Source organism: Pagrus major, chromosome 16 (assembly GCF_040436345.1).
Source record: "Pagrus major chromosome 16, Pma_NU_1.0".
Lineage (NCBI taxonomy): Eukaryota > Metazoa > Chordata > Actinopteri > Spariformes > Sparidae > Pagrus > Pagrus major.
In genome coordinates, this window is record NC_133230.1 from 26,657,269 (window position 1) to 26,680,050 (window position 22,782).

The 22,782-nt window shown below is 40.4% G+C and overlaps 1 protein-coding gene across 1 annotated transcript in view; it reads left to right on the forward strand.

Moving 5' to 3' along the window:
- Positions 1 to 22,782, forward strand: part of adck1 (aarF domain containing kinase 1) — a 66,232-nt gene that overhangs the window by 27,767 nt on the left and 15,683 nt on the right. Inside the window, exons 5-9 of the mRNA XM_073482831.1 lie at positions 9,745 to 9,903; positions 10,862 to 11,020; positions 14,563 to 14,679; positions 19,668 to 19,817; positions 22,361 to 22,558. Coding sequence (XP_073338932.1) covers positions 9,745 to 9,903; positions 10,862 to 11,020; positions 14,563 to 14,679; positions 19,668 to 19,817; positions 22,361 to 22,558 — 783 coding nt within the window. The remainder of the gene's footprint in view (positions 1 to 9,744; positions 9,904 to 10,861; positions 11,021 to 14,562; positions 14,680 to 19,667; positions 19,818 to 22,360; positions 22,559 to 22,782) is intronic.

Genomic DNA, 22,782 nt, shown 5'->3' on the forward strand with positions numbered 1-22,782 from the left:
AGCTCCAGTCAGCAGTCAACATTACAGAATATAAACACCCGACAATGGAGGTCACCTCCGGATGACTGCTGCAGTCAGGTTGATAAACAGGAGTGAAGATAAATCCCAAAAGTTCAAAAGTCATCTCTGAGCTCTCCTCCCATCGGTAAACGGCTCCGGATCAGTAGAATCTGATGTGACTCCAGGCTCAGTAATGTGGTGCAGTACATCACAGACTGGTCAACAGGCTTGCACACAACACTGGATTAAATGTCCTCAGTAAACAAATATTCAAATAATCAAGTGAGTTGACAGCTTTTCTAACACAGCCAAACATCAAGCAAGTGCAACAACTCAAAACATGTAACTTAGCAAGCAGCTGTTATTATCTACTATTCAACAGTAACAAGTCCAGCTCAGTCTGACTGCTGCAGTTTTTTATTTATTGAAGCTGTCACTAACGACTAAAAGCCACCCTTTACTCTCGTCTCTTGCCTCTTGCTCGGTCACTGTCTCTTTTTCTCCCCAAAGCTTTCTCGGTCATCATCCTCTTAGGTCTCCACCTCTGTCATGATGTCCATAGAGGCTGCTGAGTCTGGTTCTGGTGCCCATTACGGCCTTTCACCTGAAAACCTTCTCCTCCCGGCGGTGGAATGATACTCTCTGATAGTGCTCCGAACAGACTCAGCTAGCAGAGCTAAGTTGTAGCTACTCTACGCAGTGGTTACAGGTTGCTTTCAGGAAACTCCAGGAAAAGATCAGAGGGAAAACCAGGAAACATTTTCTCCATAAAATATCAAGTTTCAGCAGTGCTTCTCCTTTGGGTGCAGCCAGTACAGGGCAAATCACAGTGGATAAAAAAAAATCAATATTCCAGCGCACACCAGGATATGATTGACATTCATGAACAGTTACATTAAAAGCTCTCGCAAGTGAGCACTGGAATATTGATTTTTTTTTTTTTTTGATCTACTGTGAATTTTAAGCTGTTATTTTAAAGGAAGATAGTTAGATAATTTTGTTTTAAAGGGGGAAAAAAACAGCAGTTTAACCACTTTTCCACAGTAAATGTGTACATTTTGCTACAATGCAGCATACAGTATTATCAGGATAAGCTTTGTCAACAATGTAACTGAGGGGGAGCATTGTTAGGATAGGAAAAAAAGCATACCGAAATGTGACACACTTCAAAAGTTATTAGAAAAAAGTGATGGAAAGCATAAATGAGTGGAATGTACTAATAAGATGAATATGAGCTGCAATCACAGTCAACTCCAGTTGCTCCCCTGTAATTCAAAGCCACTACTAAAGAATTTTCTCTTCTTTCTTACTCATGTTTTAAAAATTAAGGTGTGCATTCAGTTTGATTTCTTCCTGTATGTGTGTGGCGCATCATTATCCCTGAAAAGATGGTAATATAGCTTCTCTGCCTACAAAAGGCGGCAGCAGAATGAATCAGCCCACATCCCTTTTGGAGTGGCAGGAGAAGAAGTGACACTGATGAGCAGTGCCAGGCTGCTCTGGAGTCAGGGGAGCAGCTACAGCATCATTTCCGTTCAACTACACATGCTTTATTTTTAACACGTGTATGCATTCTCATGTCTGTGTGATCAGATCTCATACACAAGTAGTGAGTAGAGGGTAGTGTGTGGTGCCGTGCTGTTTTCAGCACCATTTGTAGTGACATATGCATTCCCACTGTGCATGGATTTGGAGAGCCGTGCCTTCGCCCTGGCTGTCATTTCCCCTCCACAGTGAAACTGCTGAAAGGACAGCTTGTGCAATATGTCGTTTTACCAAACAGAATCTGTTTCCAGGCCGAATATCACATTTAGTTGGTGCTGAGGCATAACAAAAGGAAACATAAGTGCATCATGGGTACTTGGGGTCTTGTCAAGGCAGGGTGAGCATGATTGTAGGGACATCTGTGAACATTCAGGAAGACGCAGCACATTCTCAAACCCACACTTGTCTAGCCAAAAAATAGAAAATGACTTGGAAGCTTTAAGCTGATGGTGTTATGTTTTGTAACACACGGTTTAGACTGCATTATCCTGTTTAAAAATACTAGTCTGGTTTGTATTTTTGGGCAATAGGATTGTTAAATTAACTCTTTTTTTCTAGCAGTTTTAAGGAGTTGAAACATAATGAAGGCGCACTGCCAGCTGTTTTGCCCAAAACACACTTTTCTCAGGCACTTTTGAAGTGGCTGCGCCTGTAGTGAAGAGTCTGTGTGTGCTGAAACCAGCACAGCCTCCAACTCGGTATATTAATCTAGACGGATAGGCAACCACATGAACTGGCACTTCCCAGTAATGGATGTGCGTCAAATATTAATATGCCATGAAGCCACTCTGTGACACAGAGCAAGTACAGCCTTTACTCTGCCTTTTAACCAGGGTGGTGATGTGTCACACTACTGCTACTACTACTACAACGGCTACTACTACTTCTACTGTTACTATTACTATTACTATTAATACTACTACTACTACTACAACTGATACTACTACTGCTACTGCTACTATTACTATTACTGCTACTACTACTACAACGGCTACTACTACTACTACTACAACTGATACTGCTACTGCTACTATTACTATTACTGCTACTACTACTACAACGGCTACTACTACTGCTACTATTACTGCCACTGCTAGTACTTCTGCTACTATTAGTACTACTGCTACTGCTACTACTACTGCTACTACTTCCACTGCTATACTACTGTTACTACTAATACTGCTGCTACTACTCCTGCTACTATTACTACTATTACTACTATTACCACTACTACTATTACTGCCACTGCAACTGCTACTACTACTACTACAACTGTTACTACTGCTACTACTGCTGCTACTACTAGCCTACTATTACTATTACTATTACTACTACTACTACTAACGCTACTGCTACTGCTACTATACTACTAACACTACCAGTACTGCTACTACTAGTGCTACTACTACTGCTAATGCTACTACTTCTACTACTACTACTACTACTAACTGCTCGTAATACTACTACTACTACTGCTGCTACTACTACTGCTGCTGCTACTACTACTACTACTGCTACTACTGCTACTGCTACTACTGCTACTACAGCTACTGCTACAGCTACTACTACTGCTGCTGCTACTACTACTACTACTACTACTACTACTAGTAATACTACTACTACTACTAGTACTACTAGTAATACTACTACTACTACTACTACTACTACTAGTAGTAATACTACTACTGCTACTACTACTACTACTACTAGTAATACTACTACTGCTACTACTACTACTACTACTGCTACTACAATCATAATCAGCATCAGAATACCTAATACGTCTCATGAGGTGAGTTCAGAGTAGGGTGGTTAGATTGGCGCAGTCACAGATGTGTTTGTGGAGAGCGTTCCATCACAAACAAATAAAGGCCAGGCAAACGCAAGCAAACAAGCCATTAGGGTGTGAATAATGGGATGGAAATACATGTACTGCAGCTTGTATGGGGCATTCTGTATAATGTACATCTCCACAGCAATAATTCTGTGCTGAGTATCGTTGACGGTGGTTTAACAGCATTTGTAAAATGGCAAAATGGAAGGGATTGGAAATGATTAGTTGCTGAGTATTTGTTGTAGAAATAAGAGAAGAATGAAGAAGAAAGAATCAGAAACACATGAAACTGTTTGAGAGTGTACAGCACAGATTCCTCCTCTAGTACCAGACCCTGGACATCTTACATTAAGACAGGGATGTTAGAGTTTTTATGGAGGAGACTCTCACTAAAGAAATCTCTTTAATTTTTTCTCCTCTCTGCTGTAATGATTTATGTGTCTTCATCCAGCTGGGGCTGTGGCTGGCTGCCAGCAGCCAAAATGGCCACCTTGCCATGCTGACACAGACGCCGATGTGCTGCCATCCAACTGTGAGGCCTCGGGGGCCATTTTATTTGTGCCATAACTCATTTCAGGGAACGTATGTCACTGCGGGTCTGCCCTCTGGGAGTGGAGCCCACGCGCATACATTACCATGTTTATTAACTCCACAGCTGAGATTAACATAAGCAGTGTTTGGGTGCTACGACTGTTGAACCAGATTCTACAGGCGCTGGTGATTCAGCCAGAACTGCGAACACTGTAAACATGACAAAGAGGTTGGACTGTTAGTGTGGACCCTCTTTTATTCTAACACTATCTAAAAACAATCCAATAATCTAATTTCTCAGATATCGCACCACTGCTTAAAGTGACAGGCCCACCTGAGAAATTACATGTTTCCTTAACCCATGTAGGCACTCTGGATGTCAGTTCCCAGTGGATACTCATCGTCGTACTGGCTAGACACTGGTGGGTGCAGACAATTTCATTCCATTTAGCATATTTGCATAATGAATAGCTCAGCTGTTCCCACACAGGATCCCGTGCTGCTTGCATAATTTATCATCCGATGGCATCTTCTACAGGGCTCATGTTCAGCCTCTACCTGATGGGCCAACATCATGTTCAAATTAGCCTCTTTATGTTTCACTAGGTACAAATAACAGGGGAATTCCCCCCTTGGTACAGTTTGAAGTATGAATATGAATGGATACGTCCAGTCTCTCTCCAAACCAAAACCAACACAGGCAAAGCATGCTAAATAATCTTCTGTAGTAGATGAAGAAGAGTGAAGTACGGCTGGGCAAAATATAAATTTCATACCAGTATTGTGATATGGGACTATATATGGTCTTTGATGTTGTTATGTCATGATATTGCATACATGTTGTCTTTTCCTGGTTTTAAAGGCTGCATTACAGTAAAGTGATGTCATTTTCTGAACTCATCAGACTGTTCTGCTTGTTCTAACACTAGCCTTTACCCACCCAGTCTTTATATCCACATTACTGATGATTATTTATCAAACATCTCATTGTCCCATTGTGTTCATATTTGTGAAAGTACCAATAGTCATCCCTACATTGTTGCAATATCAATATTGAGGTATTTGGTCAAAGTTATTGTGATATTTCATTTTGCTTCCAATACTAGCATTCATGAAGTGCTTTTGAGGATTTCAAAATATTGAGATGTATGTATTGTGTATTGCGTATCGTGATATAGCCTAAAAATATTGCTGTGTTATTGTAATGTCATATCACCAGCCCTGGAGTGCAGTCAATGCACTAGTAGAGTACCAGTACCAATACAATGCCTTGTTCTTATAGTGTGATATGGCTGCCATACCCTTTGTATGTTCACCATCTCAACTGTGTTGTTTTAGTGAAAGCGGTCATTGGGTCCTAAATGTTGGGTCCTAAATGTGTGGCAGACAGGAACTTAAAAAGTCCTCCAATGATTAAGTAGTTTGTTTGTGAGTCCTTCCATAAATTAAGCATATGACCTTCACAAGAACAACTCATATGAACTATGCCATGTCATTTTCTCGCCACCGCCACCGATATCTAATTTATTATTGTTGGGTAAAACTAAGTCATGTGGGGTCTTCCTCCTCTGCTCTTCATTGAGCCAGGTTGCAACATTGAAATAAGAATTATGATTGATAATTTTTTGACAATTTTAACATGGTGGACAGAGTGACAATTTGCACAGGAAGTCCGTCAATTAGTGCCTTAGCCACACTACATAACGTTCAAAGTCATCAGATCGCTGTGCTGTTCACACTTCATAACTTTCTGTCTTGTAATCGGGAGTCTTGCAGCGTGCTCTTCTCTTCAAAGGCAATTTTAGGTTTATTTTAGTGGTTAAAGGTGGATATTCCAGATTGTTACACTAGCAAATGAGTGACTAATAATGAGCAAGACGCATCCCCCTGTGAAGGTTTCTCTGGTGAAAGCCAGATCACAGCATCATTAGTTCTGAGAATGACACCAAATACTTCAAGTACATAAAGGTGATGCAGTATGTGGGGGTAGAAGCTGTGTTCTTTACGCAGCATGTTGCCTTTTTCTTGTTCCATGAACAGGTTTGTATCCGTGAGCCAGCGAAGCCTCAGGGCAGCGTGGCGGTTCCAAAGCATACAATAAGTCTGTTCTAATGACTCCAGGTCCCTTGGGAAGCCTATTTAACCTTCAAACCCACACACTAATTTATGTGTGTGTGTGTTCTGTGTGTCCACAGAGATGAGTGGAAGGTAATGAGGGACTACCTCTGCTCAAAGGGCACACTGGGTGCTAAATGCGCAGCACTGTGATAAGAGAGTTGTGGGGGGGGGCAGAGCATATCAAGAGGCAGCAATGGTCACACAGAATCTTTAAAGGAGCTGTGTCTGTCTCCGTATGTTTAGATTATTAGAAATATGCCTCCTACTGTACAGGAAGCACCAAGACAGATGATACCCATTATCTATACTGGGTTTATTTCTCCCTATAAACACTGCAATGGATTGGTTTTGCCCAGCTCCCCAATTAAATACAATTTCATTTGTTTTTTTTTTAGATATTTTGTCCAAGGAAATTATTCATACAGCACAAAAGGAAAGGCGTATCATTTCTGTAATTACTTCCGTCTTAAGCACACTGTTACTTATCAGCAGATTGTATTGTGATCCATACAGTTAATAGTGAGAGTGAAAATTATTTTTAAAGAAAGAATTATCCACTTTGTTATCATATTAATACTTCTAATATGATGCAGTCTGTTCCTGGCAGGCTCTACTCAGTTTGACGCAGCACTTCAGCCCAGCCTGGCAAGGATTTGACTCAAACCAACAATGGTTCCTATTGAAGACGGAACTCTTCAAACACAAGTCTACACAATCAGCCACACCATTGAAAGGACTAGCCGGTGAAGTGAATAACATTGTTCATCTTGGTACAATGCAATATTCTGCTGGGAAACCCAATACTGTTTCATACTGGATCCATGGATGCCACACCAATGCCCTGGTATCAGACACCACAGGGCACCCCCAGAGGTCCTGTTTCCATCCCTAAATGGGTCAGAACCATGTTATATCTACAGTGAGAAGTCCATTGATCTAATTTGTTGCAGCAGGTCCTGTGGCTCTTGATTGGGTCGATAGCAGGTAAATTTGGATGCCAGTTCAACAACATAAACTCTTTCACATGTTTCTTGGGCCAACCCTGAGGAGTTTTTTGCAGTGTTGCAGTTTGCATTGTCGTGCTGAGGGACCACTGCCATCGGACATTGTTGTTGTCATGGGAGGATGTACTTAGTCTGCAGCAGTGTTTGGGTGGGTGGTTGTTTAGCTAATGACGCATCATCACAGGACTCCATTGCTCCTGACACTCTTTTAAAACTCAGCATGAGGATCTTTCAGATTGTCTTAACCTCCTCCTCTGTTACTAAAATTGGTTTACCACAATCTGACTGCAGCCTAACAAGATTGTTCAACAGAGACGTCACACTGCAAAAAACAATTACATTCACCATTTTGACTGTTATTGAGTCTTCCAATCGTACCTCCTTACAGCAAACATAATCTTTCTCCTGCTGGCAGCACAAACCAACTTGTTTCAAGTGTCATTTTCACAGTACAGGAAATTGCACTACAAAGGGGAAATTCACCTGAGCATAGGGGTAACACGTAGCTTCAAACACTTTGTTCAAAAAGACCATGTTTCTGGGCGGTGAGAGTACAGCCGACCCCTGAGCCTCTGGTACTGCAACTTACATCTACTAAACTGCAGAAACAAGGGATGATGCACATGCTGAACAAGTAACATTATCTCTCCCCACTGGCAGTTTTTCTTTTTTTAAGAGACGTTAGTCTATCCCCTACCAATTATAACATTTCCCATTGTTTCCCTGTCAGGATAGAATAACATTGTCTTCATAAAACTGAGCACAGTCTTGACAGTCTACAGCTTTACACCAGTAGAGGAACATGTCCCATGACAAACACTCAGAGCATGTCTTGTGGCAGTAAGTTATTCTGAGCAGTTCTCAGCTCAGTACTACTACTTTTAGGTTTCTGCCTGCAGTGCGGGAGCAGGTCGACATCCTTATGATCCCAGTGCCTGATGGGCCTTGTAGGGAAGAACGTAAGCAGGAAGAACAAGGTCAATGGTTTAAATGTGCATTATTCTACATTTGTTGTAAAAGCTGTGTCCCCTTTTTCAAAGAGCTACCATGATTTAGAGATGAAATTATTCCTTAATTAATGTTCCATAACAACTTGAAAAATGACTGAATTTCCTACTTAAAGGTGCAATCTGTATGATATAGCCAGAAATTCTGTTTAAAACATTAAAAAAATTAACTAACACTTTCTAATGTAAAAGAAACAGCAGTGTTGATGGTATGTCAAAGCCATCTAAGTACTGTGTTGCAGAGATGTTTACTGGAGTTAGGATGCCAACCAGCTTCCTATTTCTTAAACAACCGTGTCTGAAGACATATCCTGTGGTTGTGGAAAAGATATTACTCTGTTTCAGAAGGGTCAAATTATTGGCCTGCATCAAGCAAGAAAATAACTAAGGAGATTGCTGAAACTACTAAAATTGGGTTAAGAACTGTCCAACGCATTATTAACAACTGGAAGGATAGTGGTGAACCATCATCTTTGAGGAAGAATTGCGGTCGGAATAAGTCTTGAATGATTGTGATTGGAGATCACTTAAACGTTTGGTGAAATCAAATTGTAAAAAATCAACAGTAGAATTTCCACACCGGCAATGTGAAGAGAACTCAATGGATTGGGACTAAACAGCTGTGTAGCCTTAAGAACCCTAACCACTTATCAGTGAGGCTGATCAGAAAATAAAGGCTTCAATTTGCTAGGCAGCATAAAGATTGGACTCTGGAGCAATGGAAAAAGTTCATGTGGTCTGATGAGTATCAGGGTAAGAGGTGGATGAAGTGATGCACCCATCATGCCTAGTGCCTACCGTACAAGCCTGTGGGGGCAGTGTTATGATCTGGGGTTGATTCAGTTGGTCGGGTTTAGGTTCAGGAACGTTATGTGCCCAAAATATGAGGTCACCTGACTACCTGAATATACCAAATGACCAGGTTTTTCCATCGATGGATTTTTTCTTGCCTGATGGCACGGGCATATTCCAAGATGACAACGCCACGATTCATCAGGCTCAAACTGTGAAAGAGTGTGGTGGCCAGTCCATGTGTGAAAATGATGTCTCATGCTCCCAGAACCAGAGTCCAGACCCTAACCCCATTGAGGATCTTTTGGATGTGCTGGAGAAGACTTTATGCAGCAGCCGACTCTCCCATCATCAATACAAGATCTTGGCGTAACATTAATGCAACTTTGGATGGAAATAAATGTTGTGACATAACATTAGCTTATCAAAACGATGAAATGGCGAATGCGTGCTGTAATCAAAGCTAAAGGCAGTCCAATGAAATATTAGAGTGTGTGACTTCTTTTGGCCGGGCAGTGTATATAGTCAGTCTAACTCATAGTTTTGTCATTATCTGCTGCAGTATTAGAGTGCCTGACTCCTGAGTCCAATACCAGCCATCATCATTGTCAGTTAACCTTGTCTCAGTTGATTGTTGCGTTGTTGCCATGATGTAATAAATCTACTTCCCAAGGCAATAATTGAAAGAATTAATCACATTTACACCCACATGTACACCTCTGTCTGTAATTTGTTTATTGTACAGTATCTAATAATAGCCAGTTAAATAGAGAGGATCAGATTGATGACTGCACTTCTCTTCCACTCTCAACTCCACACCCCTTTCCCTCCCGTCTTCTTTATCATTCTCTATCCCTCGTTTACCATCGTTTACCCTCTGCTCTCTCTCTCCATCTGTATCTCTCTCCTGCAGCTGTCAGAGTTATTTGTCTCCTTTGAGGAGAAGCCTCAGGGTGCAGCCTCCTTAGCCCAGGTCCACAAGGCAGTGTTGCATGATGGGAGGACAGTGGCTGTCAAAGTCCAGCACCCCAAAGTCCAGAGACAGAGCTCCAAGGATATAGTGGTGATGGAGGTGAGTCTGGTAAACTGCTTTGAAATAAGCGAAGAAGAACTACTTTATTTATCCCTGAGGGGATTTTTTTATTTTTTCACTTTATTTACAGACATGCTCACACAGGACCTTTAGACAGGCAATTAATGGGAGAGATGTTAGTGATGGGGCTGTCTGGCCATCCTCTGTTTCCAAAGCCAAATTTCAACAGACTGAGCTACGACCAGTGTTTGGGTGTCCTGGTGACTTGGAGGTCTGAGGACCATTGATGAATGTCATTCTTTCTTTGTCGAGGACCTAATACGAAACTTGCCAAAAGTGCAAGGAAAGAAAAATGAAGATAAAAATGGTCAGATAAGGTAAATTTTTTGTATAGTAATATGTAATATTATTAAATCACAAATTTGCCTCATGGGGCTTAACAATCTGTTCAGCATACGACATGCTGTATCCTTAGACTCTAGATTAGGATAAGGAAAAACTCCCCAATAAACCCTTAACTGGGGAAAAATGGAAGAAACTTTTGGGAGAGCAAAGAGGAGGGATCCATCTTTCAGGACCATAGATGTCATGTGTGCAGAGTAGACCAATGTCAATGTAGACCAATACCAAGCAGTAACACAAAATTTAATTGCAAAACTGAAAATCTGTGACCCACAAGTGCGCACTGAACTGTGGACGGATCGTACGGTTCAATATGATATTGAGATTCATGGCACCCCTAATGTGATGAAGTACATCTATCTTGGTGTTGACTGATAGCAGCATACCAGAACCGCAACATAATTGATAACTGGTTTTAATCACCTGTATATCGAGCTGTTTAACAGCCTCAGACATGACTTCCCCAATAATGACCTTCAATCTCATCAACTGTCCTCGTCCTAATGCATACTGGCATGTGTCAGCCACTCTGTATATGTACATGCCTGTTTTATTGTACTTGATACTGAGGCTGATTCTAATTTGTAATTTGAAGGTGCTGTTGAAGGCGGTCCACTTGCTTTTCCCGGACTTTGCCTTCATGTGGTTGGTGGAGGAGGCGAAGAAGAACATGCCGCTGGAGTTAGACTTCCTCAATGAGGGACACAATGCTGAGAGGGTGGCCAAGATGTTGGCCCACTTCCCCTTTCTGAAGGTAAAATGTGACTTTTTCTACTTGGCTTCCTGTTATAATAACAGGCCTATGGAGCTAACAGTGGGATTTATTTTTGATCCTGTTGGCTCCATGTGTTCACTCATACTAATAAACAGCTGGTAAAAATTTGAGATGGGCTCTTTCAATTTAAGGCCGAAGCATTTACAATTGTACTCAATGCAGTTAATAGAGGTCAGATTTTTCCACTGTGTGTGTGACAGCCATCCTCGGTGCTGCCTGTCGGCTCTTCCTAAATTCTAACAGAGCAGGGTTAGCAGAACAAATCATATTTCCTTTGCTAGACAGAGTTAGACTTCATGTCCATTATCATTTAATTTTCTGGTGTCCTTTTTCTTAATATGTCTGTTTGAGAACTTTTATTAGCTCTGGTGAATGTGAATTAGAATTCTTCCAGCTGCCTTTCTTTGTTCGATGTTCAACCTAGAGAGCTAAAAGTTTCTTTAGTATTCTTCTCTGTCGTTTGCTTCTTTTTATTCTGCATTTTTTAATTGTATAAGTTGGCATGTAATACAGACAGAGACATAAAACTTGGCAGAATGAAAGATTATTGTGTGCTAATGCCTTTTATTACATCCTGTAAAACTCTAGTTGGCCGGAGTGGAGTCTAAAATTAACATAATTGAAAAGTCACATTTCTAAAATGTTGACAGACTCATAACTCCTGCTCTATACCTAAACATGTTGTTGTTTTTTTACCATTCTTCTTTTAGCGTTTAACCTTCGATTTTCTTGCACAATTAAGAAACTCTCACTCAAGTACCCTTTATATCAAGGTAATCAGTAAAGCTATCAGTAAACTTGACAAAAGAGGAGGCCTAATACAAAATTGTCCATCATTTGACATCCAATATATTAAAATCTTGTACAAATGCTGATCAAGATCATTAGGCCCACTTATGATGTAGGTTGTCAGGAACAGTCGACCACAAGGACAAATATGCATAGCAGAAAACAGTGGAACAGTTCTCGCTGATGTATTGAACAGAAACATTTTTCATGCTGATAATATTTTGCTATCAGACGTCAATGATGAATTGTGTGAGTAAAACAGATGTCTTAGGATACTTGAAGGGACCAAAATATAATCCAAAGTACTTATTTGATATTTAGCGGTTGTTGTGTCGTTGTTGTTTATTCTTTATATTTTATTATTTTAGGGGACCTATTATACTAATTTCCAGACCTATATTTTTATTCAGGGACTAAATGCCAATAAATAAGATGCCTCTGGGGAGAGTCAGCTAATAGGACCACTAACAACATTGCTGTTAGCAGTGTTACTAACAGATCTGAGTAGTTGCCCGGTAGCGTAAATAGCGCATGAGTGAGCATGTGCAGCATCTTGAACAGCTGGGTACGTCAATACCCAGCATAGCACAGAAACAGTGCTATGCTACGACAGTGATGCATAGCATTTGATGTGAATCACCTCAAATACACAGACTGAGCAGGTGGATGGATTCATTCCTGTACTTGGTGGGCGGGCTGTGCCTGGAACAAATGACCAATAATAAAATTTGTGACCAGCTGACGACATTAGGGATAACTTTCACCTGCGTTTACCTCAATATTTGAAACTTTGGCCAAGTTTAATATGAACATCCAACAATATAACGTTATATTTAAATGACAGGAAAAAAGAAGAAAAGCATTCAATTTGAAGTCGTAAGCGAGTTGGACACATTTTTCTAACTGGTTTCATTGTATGATGAACTCTGGTGATGGATCCTGCAAAGGCCCAGTTCATCTTGAATGATCACGTTTGCTTGCAAGGCCTTGTAAAAATCAGATCAACTGTCTTCTTCCAACTTAAACAGGTGCTGTGATTAATGGAGATATAACTCATGTGTGTAAGTGATTTGAATGTCGTGCTTGTGACTGTACGTCCTATTGACGTAGACACAATGAACAATGGTGACAGTCAAACCATAAAAGAAGACAAAGACGGAGCTAAAATTGGACTATGGAAGCCTTTGTATTATACCAAAAGAAAATCTTGAATGCTTGATAATCGGGTGCTCACACACACACACACGCACACACACACACACACACACACACACACACACACACACACACACACACACACACACACACACACACACACACACACACACACACACACATGCATACATACACACTTTATCTGAGAGTTTTGGATAAAACTAATCTGAGTCCCAGAGAGGAGGAGGACTGTTTGAAGCCCACAGAGGTGAGCTGAGGGCAGGACTCAGGTTATCTGACAGGCTGCAGACGCATCAACTCAAAGCACTTCACTACATTTACACTTAAAAAATCACTGCCAGGACGTCTGGGTGAATGATAGGCAGTCAATAAGTTATCATGGAGCCAGTGTAGTTGTATGTGAATGTTTTTTAGAAGTGTTCAGTATATTTGTTAACTTTCCTATTTTAAATAGTTACGATCCAATTAGTTGGGGTTCAATATCACTATACTGAAGTGATACTGTACCTAGTATTGAATCAAATTAATCAAATTCAAGTCCTTTTCAATCCATTTTTACCTCTGTTTGTCTGTCTGTTTGTTGGTTGGTTAGTTGGATTACACAAAAACGACCGAGCACATCTCCATTAAACTTGGACAGATTATGTGTCTCGGCCCAGAATAAAGCCCATTAACTTTTGGTGCAGATCTGCATAAACGTACGGATTCAGGAATTTGTTCTCACTTTCTTTAACATTGTGAGATACGGCGTTTTTAGGTCAAGCAGTTGTGGGTGGTTTAAAATTTCAAATGATAAAGGGCGATCGAGTTTGATATTAGATTAGGCTTGATTTAATAAAATGGGAGTGTTGGGCTTTGGCCAGAGGTATGAGCTCTACTGAGTGCCATTCTAGTAAAATCTATTTATGGTTACATACTTAATACATGTTATAATATTAAGGTTTTTCCAAAAATATTGCATATTTATTATTTAATTAAAAGGCTACCTGAATGTTTTTTTTATCATTCCTTGCTATTAAAGAGGAAATAGCAAATATGAGGCCAAGATTTTAGTTCAAAATATAAAGCAAAATGAACTAAACAACAGTGTTGACGTTATGTCAAAGATGTTTATGTATTGTGCTGCAAAGATGTATACTGAAGTTAGCATGCTAACTAGCTAGCCCCAGCCCGTCCTGTTTGTAATAGCACTTGCACCTCAAATTTCTATGTACCTGCCTGCCTGCATGCACTTGCTAATGGCACCTTTTCACTACAGCCAAAGATAGCTACAGCAGTATAGTGAGTAGTGGTAAACAGTTAAGCTGCCCCCTATAATTTTGGAGCTATCTGCGAATTCTGGCCATTTCTCACAAATGACACCTTTTAAAAAAGAGGGAGAAGATAAAACCTTTGATTAATCCTGGAAGTGGATCCTAAATAGAGCTGAACCTCAACCTATAATCAAATGCACACCTGTAGGACAGCTGCACAGTAACAGAATCTAGTGAAAAAGTGGTTGACCCACAAACTGTAATAAAAATTATATGGGAAAATAAACTCTCTTCTTTCCACAGGTTCCCATGATCCACTGGAACCTGTGCACGAAGAGGATCCTGACCATGGAGTTTGCTGAGGGGGGTCAGGTCAACGACAGGGACTACATGAAGAAACACGGCATCAATGTCAACGAGGTACTGCCTGCTGCTCCGCTGCTCTCTGTCAGGCTGTGTGTAGGTTACACAAGATAATAGTTTATTGACTGATGATCCAGGTGCTATCACACACTCACATGCACACACACACACGCGCACACACACACACACACACACACACACACACACACACACACACACACACGCACACTAACAGCTTGACTACACAGCTTGCATACTGAAAACGGTATGTTAGCTGCAGCAGCAGCTTCAGTCCTTTGTCTGCAGAGGATGCGTTCAGGGACAGTAATGAGTGCAGGTCAAACATGGTTTGATAGTGCTCAGAGCACAATACACAGTCAGATTAATCATATACTAATGTACACGGATATAGCATTAGTGAAACACATGGTGTTACAGTCCATGGAGCTGTATTGCTTATAATAGAAGAGATTCACATCCATGTGAGACAGATGACTGTGGCTGAAGGACCTTCTGTGTACATGCGCCGTAATGTACCAAGCTTTTTCAGCTGTGTGCTAGCTGATGTCCTCACAAGGTTTACTCTCTACTGTTTCATCCCTTTTCTGTTTTATGCCTCAGTGTTCTCATGACACACAGCCTTCAAACAATTAAAAGCTTTTCTGAGTGTGTGTGTGTGTGTGTGTGTGTGTGTGTGTGAGAGAGAAATACCTACATTAACAAACTGAGAGCTGTCGTTTTTTTAATTTCTTGGTTGAGAAATATCGCTGATGTCACATTTATAAGTTAATTTCTAGATTGTACTAATTACATACAGAACGGTTCAAACTACACTATTGAATGCCAATCGATCGATTAGCAATCAGTCAGGGTCACAGTATAATATGTAAGTGTCCTGTGTCCTGTGTCCTTGTAATGTAACTGAGATGAGCCAGCAGCTCACTTCCTAAACAATACATTTATTAAAGAGTTATTAGCAAAATGCAGATATGCAACCTGCAGCCAGCCCTTATCAGGACAACTACAAACTGATCACTCACAGTTGAATCTGCCTGGTTTGGCTGAAACTAATGATTGTTTTCATCATCATTTCACAAATTACTTCAATTAATAAATTACTTATTCTACAATTAGAAAAAAAAAAAAAAAAAGGAAGCCCATCACAATTTGCAAGAGCCGAGGTGTCCAAACAACCGCCGAAAATCCAATGCTTCATAAATTATTATAACAATCACCCAAAATTGTTATATCTACTCTAAATTGTGCTATACAGTACCTGTTTGGTCAATCAAACAGTGTTATGCTCATAGATTACATTAAAATACAGACGTAACAGTAGAGCAGCACAATATATCATTTCAGCATTGACATTGTGACGTGCACACTAACCACATAACAGGATGTGCAATGACACACGAGGCAGCTGACCTCAAACACATCTCGCTACAACTCTTTTGCTGCTTGATACAAAGGCAGAACTCGCACTGTTCCCATTTTCCACGACTCTACAAGTCTGTCTAATTCAGTCCAATTTAATGGTTGTTGGAGAATCACAGACATGAATCAGAACTCTTTGATACATGCAGCGTGGAGAGAAGACCCACAGTGTTCTCTGCAGTCGTCCAGATTGTCTTGACTTATATACTGCCAGGTGACAACAGAACAGTGGTTACATACCTGATGAAGAGGCTGACTCAATCAGTCACACATTCCAGTATTGATCATGTCTTCCTCAGAACAATGGCCCGTTAAGATGACCTCAGAGGGTGACTGTCAGCTGACTTCCTCACAACTTTCTCACAGAGAATCAGTCACCACCAAATCTATACAGTGATTTCTACATTTCTTAATTTGAAATGTTTAATTCCCACAGTTGTGTACTTACACTATCCCAAATGTTTTCAACAATGTTCAAACCTAGAGGAATGACAAATTTACTCAAGCTAGCGGTGCTTTTCATGAGGTCACTGCCACTACTTCCACGATAGGAAAGTTGGTGAACGATGAATAAAACTTTAAACCATTAACTCGTCTGTGAACTTTTGTGCCTGAGTCACATCAGGTAGACATTCATCAGCAGTGGGGGTTGTTTCATGGTTTATACATCAACAGTAAATCTATTTTAAAGGCAGGATCATTTGTGTTTATTTGAGTTACTCATGCAGTGTTTATCTGCCCCAAACAGCCACTTTACTTTATTGTGAACTAGCCCTTAGCTAACGTTAGCGGGCAACAGCACACACCGACTGTGTGTGTGTGTGTGTGTGTGTGTGTGTGTGTGTGTGTGCGCGTGTGTGTGTGTGTGTGTGTGTGTGTGTGTGTGTGTGTGTGTGTGGTTAAATTGAGGACAGTTCAGTTCAATAGCCTGCTGACCAGAGACTAGAATTGTCTCTCTTCTTGTCCCCTGTCCTCTCTAATGTTGTTCATGAAGTAAATCACATTTCACCTCCAGCTCCAGTCAGCAGTCAACATCACAGTGCATTAACAGTGTTATTACTACTATGATTATTGTTATAATCACAACTATTATTATTATTGTTATTATTATTATTACCATTATTATTACTATAATTATTATTCTTATTGTTATTGTTGTTCTTCTTCTTATTATTATTATTACTGTTATTATTATGTTCATTATTGTTATTACTGTTATCATTATGTTCATTATTGTTATTATTACTGTTATTATTTTTATTATTGTTATTATTATAACAACAACAATAATAAACCCCCCACACACACACACACACACACACACATACACAAACACACATACTAAAATGCTAACGCGTAGGAAACACACAAGTACACACACAACAAGAGAACAGATTAGATGACAATGACAAATACACAACACACAAGAAATAATTTATTGCCCTTCTTATGCGCGCATGATCATATAAACACACACACACACACACACACACACACAGATACAGACAGACAGGGGCATACCATCTGAGCATTAGGACGTAATGATGAGTCAGTCAGCAGCTGATGAGATAGAGGACATAATAAAACACACACACTCACACAGAACGACAGGATGGATAGAATTATTAGGTGGCAGCAGTGCATGCTGGACCCTGTCTCTCTGTGTAATCACAAGATGGATGGGGCCCAGATAGACTTTCCTCTGAGCTCGGCTCCTTAACGTGACCAGAATGGGCCGAAGCTTTGCCCGCATTTTTTTGCATTCTCCCCCATATCGGTAAGATTTAAGATATGAATGCATGCACCGACTGGACTGCATTCATAAACTCAGTGGTACCAGTGTCTCAGTCGGGCATTCTGTTGAGCTGGTTGAAATGATTCTCATGTTTTCTCACTGATGTTTAATGCAACCACGTCCCTTTGTTTTTTTCTTACCTGTAAATTAACATGAACATGCTAAAGAGGTTGCCCGTGTACCAACATCTAGAGGACAGCTTTTCAGTCTGTGTTACATCAGCATAGCATGTAGCGTAGCCTGTGCTAAAACACATTTTGAGTTCCAGATAAAAAAGAAAACAGTAACACAAGATGTGAGCGATGACGAGCTGTGGACAAACTGAGACATTTTGTTAAGCAGACAAAAACAGGATATTACCGACCAAATGGGAAAATTAATAGCAGTGCATCTCACTCGTTCCTTTGTTTGCAATCCAGCAGTAAAATCATCATCCCCTCTTTGTGTGTGTGTGTGTGTGTGTGTGTGTGTCAACTTCACTTTCTCTTCAGTGACAATCTAAGGAGCTCTAATTAATGGCAATTAGTGTCTGCCCATTCTTCTCTGAGATAATTTGTTGCCTATCTGCTTTCTTGCTAAATAGGTGTGTGTGTGTGTGTGTGTGTGTGTGTGTGTGTGTGTGTGTGTGTGTGTGTGTGTGTGTGTGTGTGTGTGTGTGTGTGTGTGTGTGTGTGTGTGTGTGTGTGTGTGTGTGTGTGTGCGCGCAGCCTTGTGTTGCTATCTCTGAGGACCAATTTCCTCACGACTACTTCAGAGAGCTGTTTATAGGTTATGGTCTTTATTTTAGTGTCCATATATTTTGTTTATTGTATATTTTGTTTTATATACTCCGCTAGTCTTGTAATCTAGTACTCTGAAAATAGGAAGTCACTACCATTTTAACCAGCTGTAGACATGAAATCTATATCCATACACTGTAAAATCTGACAGTGACTTTACTTTAAAAAAAAAAAAAAAAAGGAAAAAAACAATTAACTCAATATTACTGAGTATGGCAGACTAATAATTTAAGTTGTTCAAACGTTTTAGCTTGTACAACTTAAATGTAATAGTCTACTTTACTGGGTTATTCAGAGGTAATCGGTTTACTGATTTTTTTTTATATTTAAGTAAAGTCAACTTGATATTGGATAGTATCACTATAGATATCATCATATTTGGATAATATCTTGTAATATTAAGCCAATAATATCTGGATACCTGGAGTTTTTCTTCAGTTGCACCCATGTGGTGTGATTTGTTTTTATTCTTAAACATAAGAAACTTTCAACAGGTGATGAAAACGTCTCAGTTTAATACTGATGCCTGCATATGACCTGAAAGCAAATGAGACCACCAGCTAGAGGACTGGATTGTTATTATATTATAGTCTTGATGCCACGCAGTCATATTCTGTCCTTTCCAAGTTGGATAAGTCATACATTTCTTTTGGTTTTGTTTTGTCATGACGCATAGCTGAGGATTCACAGCCTGAGGAAAGAAGTTGGTCTGTAGTCTGGTGGTACGGCACTAAAACTAACTTACAGTGAAAGTAAACTTCCAGGATTTGATCTTACATACAAACTAATGGATACAATACCTCATTAACACTCATCCCTCTAACAGCTGTGTTTAATAAAGAAATATAGGATCAAAAATATGTTGCATCTTTCTTTGAATCACTTTCAAAACATATGAATGTGCTGGCCAGATAAAAATCTTTAACTCACATTTTTTTTGTCAATTTTTGTATTTTTCATCTTTTTTCCTCATTTCTGTGAAATCTATTGAGATTTAACTGTTACCTAACACTTCTTCATCATGTTCTCAACAGATCTCAGAGAACCTGGGTAAGATGTACAGCGAAATGATCTTCGTCCATGGCTTCGTTCACTGCGACCCGCATCCAGGCAACGTGCTGGTCGCAAAGTGTCCCCAGAGCAAGAAGACTGAGATTGTCCTCCTCGATCATGGCCTTTATCAGGTGGGAGATCTCCAGGCTGCCCACACATAAAGAAAATACCATTTGTTCTAATATTGCAGTCCATTTTTCATGCTGCTGGCTGAGGCCTGAGTAAATAGGTAGAGCAGCAAACACACAGTCAAGATGCACATAAAAACAAAACATGGATGCCACACAAACTTCCACAGGCACACACACACACTTTTAGCAGAGCTCCAGCAGGATAAAAGCTTTTTGATAAACAACTCATTTGATGCAGAGTGCAGTGTACTGGGTTTAGATTAGTGCATCCTAGCCTAAATTATACAGGTTCATATGTGCACTCTCATGTTTTGCACACACACACACGCACGCACACACACACACACACACACACACACACACACACACACACACACACACACACACACACACACACACACACACACACACACACACACACACACACTCTCTTTGATTGTTAACACAGTTGATCCAACAAACACTTGCAGGCTGAAACAGACATCCACGGGTCTGACATGAGTATGTTTAATGCTTGTTCCTGTATTCATGAAGAGAATTTAGCAATAAATATGCAATTCCTTCATCTCTCACACACACACACACACACACACACACACACACACACACTACAAATTGCGTATGTTCCTAAATTGCTGCAGTTGGTCTGGAAGTGGCAGAGGGCTTTTAGCCAGCGGACTGACTGTCTAAAGTATGACATGTGTTAAGAGAAAGCAGCACATTTATTACATTCTTACTATTTGGCTAGATCTATGTCCATACATGCATGATGAAGAAATTATTACATCGATGCATACAATACATAACACACTGTAATAGCATGTTTATATCGAGATGAGTGATAGTTGATAGTCTGTGTTGTCAATAAACCCAATAGCAGCAGGATACTGTACTCCCATGAGTCACGACAAAGAAAATGTTAATTGGGTAGATATACTTAGAACACAATAAAAACAGGACTCAGGATGTGTCGCTACAGGTGAGGTCGCTTTAAAAACGCTTTGGAAAAGGCTGATTTGGAACAAAACGTGGAGCTGGGCTGCGTGTGAATCCGACCATCTTATTTGATTAATGGGAAAATCCGTGCGACTCCATGCTCGCGCTGAAAGGTTGAACATATTTTAACTTCTAAAACCTGCAAAAAAATATGTTGGTGAGGAGCCCCTGCCAGATGTGTTTGTAGCAACGCCCTAGGCCTTAGGTCCTTTGCATCTAAATGAGACTTGGTATTCAATTGTAGTAAAATTTGTGTTGATTTTCTTCAAGTGTGCCTGTTTCCAGTAACCTGACCGACAGTTGGCTTGTTACATAGAGCCATCTGGAAAGGCGCTGCTAGAAACCTTTTAGAAAAGGGCAGGCACTTTTAAAAAAATACCTGGCAGATGATTAAATGAACCATCTGTCTATCACCGTCAATCACAGGCTTACTTCAACCAATCAGATCAACAGTAGGAGAGCACTACAACCAGAGGAGCCAGTTGGTAAATCAATCTCTTGCCTAAGCCAGGCGAGAAAAGAGCGGGTACATATTTACCATCAAGAAAATTCTTCAGTGCTGTTCTTTGCTCCACCTTCAATTAAGTATACTCTACAGTTGTTGTTTTCAAACAAACAGTCTCTTCTCTCACTGGTCGTCACACCTAAACCACGCCGGTAGCTGCCAGTAGTTCCTCATAGGATGCTGATTGGTTGATGCGCTGTGTGTTCGGCCCACAAGCTCAAGGCTAACGCTAACCCCTAACCCTAACCCTAACCCCTGGCAAGATGGATTTACAAGATCACATGATCATGTAATCTCTTGAATCCAGCTGCTACGCAAGGTAAAGTTTTCAGTCCAAAGACAGGCAAGACCACTTAAAGTGCTATGCTACAGTAAAATTAAAATGTATAACTTCTCGTTTTAAAATGTGCAGCAGGTATATAAATATATACATGAACTCATATTGCTCGCAAATGACCATCATATTTATATTAACACATTAACAGGTGGTAAATTGTATGATAAACTAGAGTGGCACTGGGTTACAGTACATACTGTTAATTACATACTGTACAGCAGTATGTAATCAAAAGTATGTACTGTATGGCCTATGTACAGCCTAAGACATTACTTATCACCCACCTACAATGCAGTACTGAGTTTTCTCCCCAGACAGCTTAACAACCATTCACACCTGGGCTCACCTAGCCCTAGCAACCCACATGAAGGCCGGTTGGGTCAATGACCCACAAGTGGCCCTAACAACTCTGTAAGGACACTCCCACACAGAGTTTAAAACCCTGCAGCTCCTCCAGTTAGTTAGAACTGAAGAAGCCTCTTGGATGAGAGGTGAAACATGTTCAGCAAACTGAAACACGTCCAGTTGCCTACGATACAGCACTTAGAATTACTGTACCTTAAACTATGCTTTATCTGTGTGCCTCAAAATCTCTGAATTAAACAGTGATGATCTTCATCAGTAGGTTGTGACATGCATTCACACATTTAAGTAGATAAAATCCTAACAAAAGACATTTAATCATGGGTTTTCCCTCCCCTCCAGGTCCTGCAGCCAGACTTCAGGTTGGACTACTGTCGGCTGTGGCAGGCTCTAATTAAAGGTGACATGCCCGGGGTGGAGCGTTACAGCCGCAGACTAGGAGCTGGAGATCTGTACCCGCTGTTTGCCTGTGTGCTCACCGCTCGCTCCTGGACCGCCGTCAATGCTGGCATCAGTTCTGTGCCTGTCACACACGCTGAGGTATAAGCTCACCCACACACTATTCAAATGATAAACTTCATGTTATGAGGCTGAAGCGTTCACCCCACTAATACATAAAAGTCTTGGATGGATTGAAGAACAAAAATCAATGTATTCTTGTGTCCACTGGGTCTAAACTAGTGAAAGCAGAATGTTGGCAGTGCAGCAATCAACACAGTGAATGAAGTTACAGTATGTGCATGAGTTGGAAGAAAACAAAATTG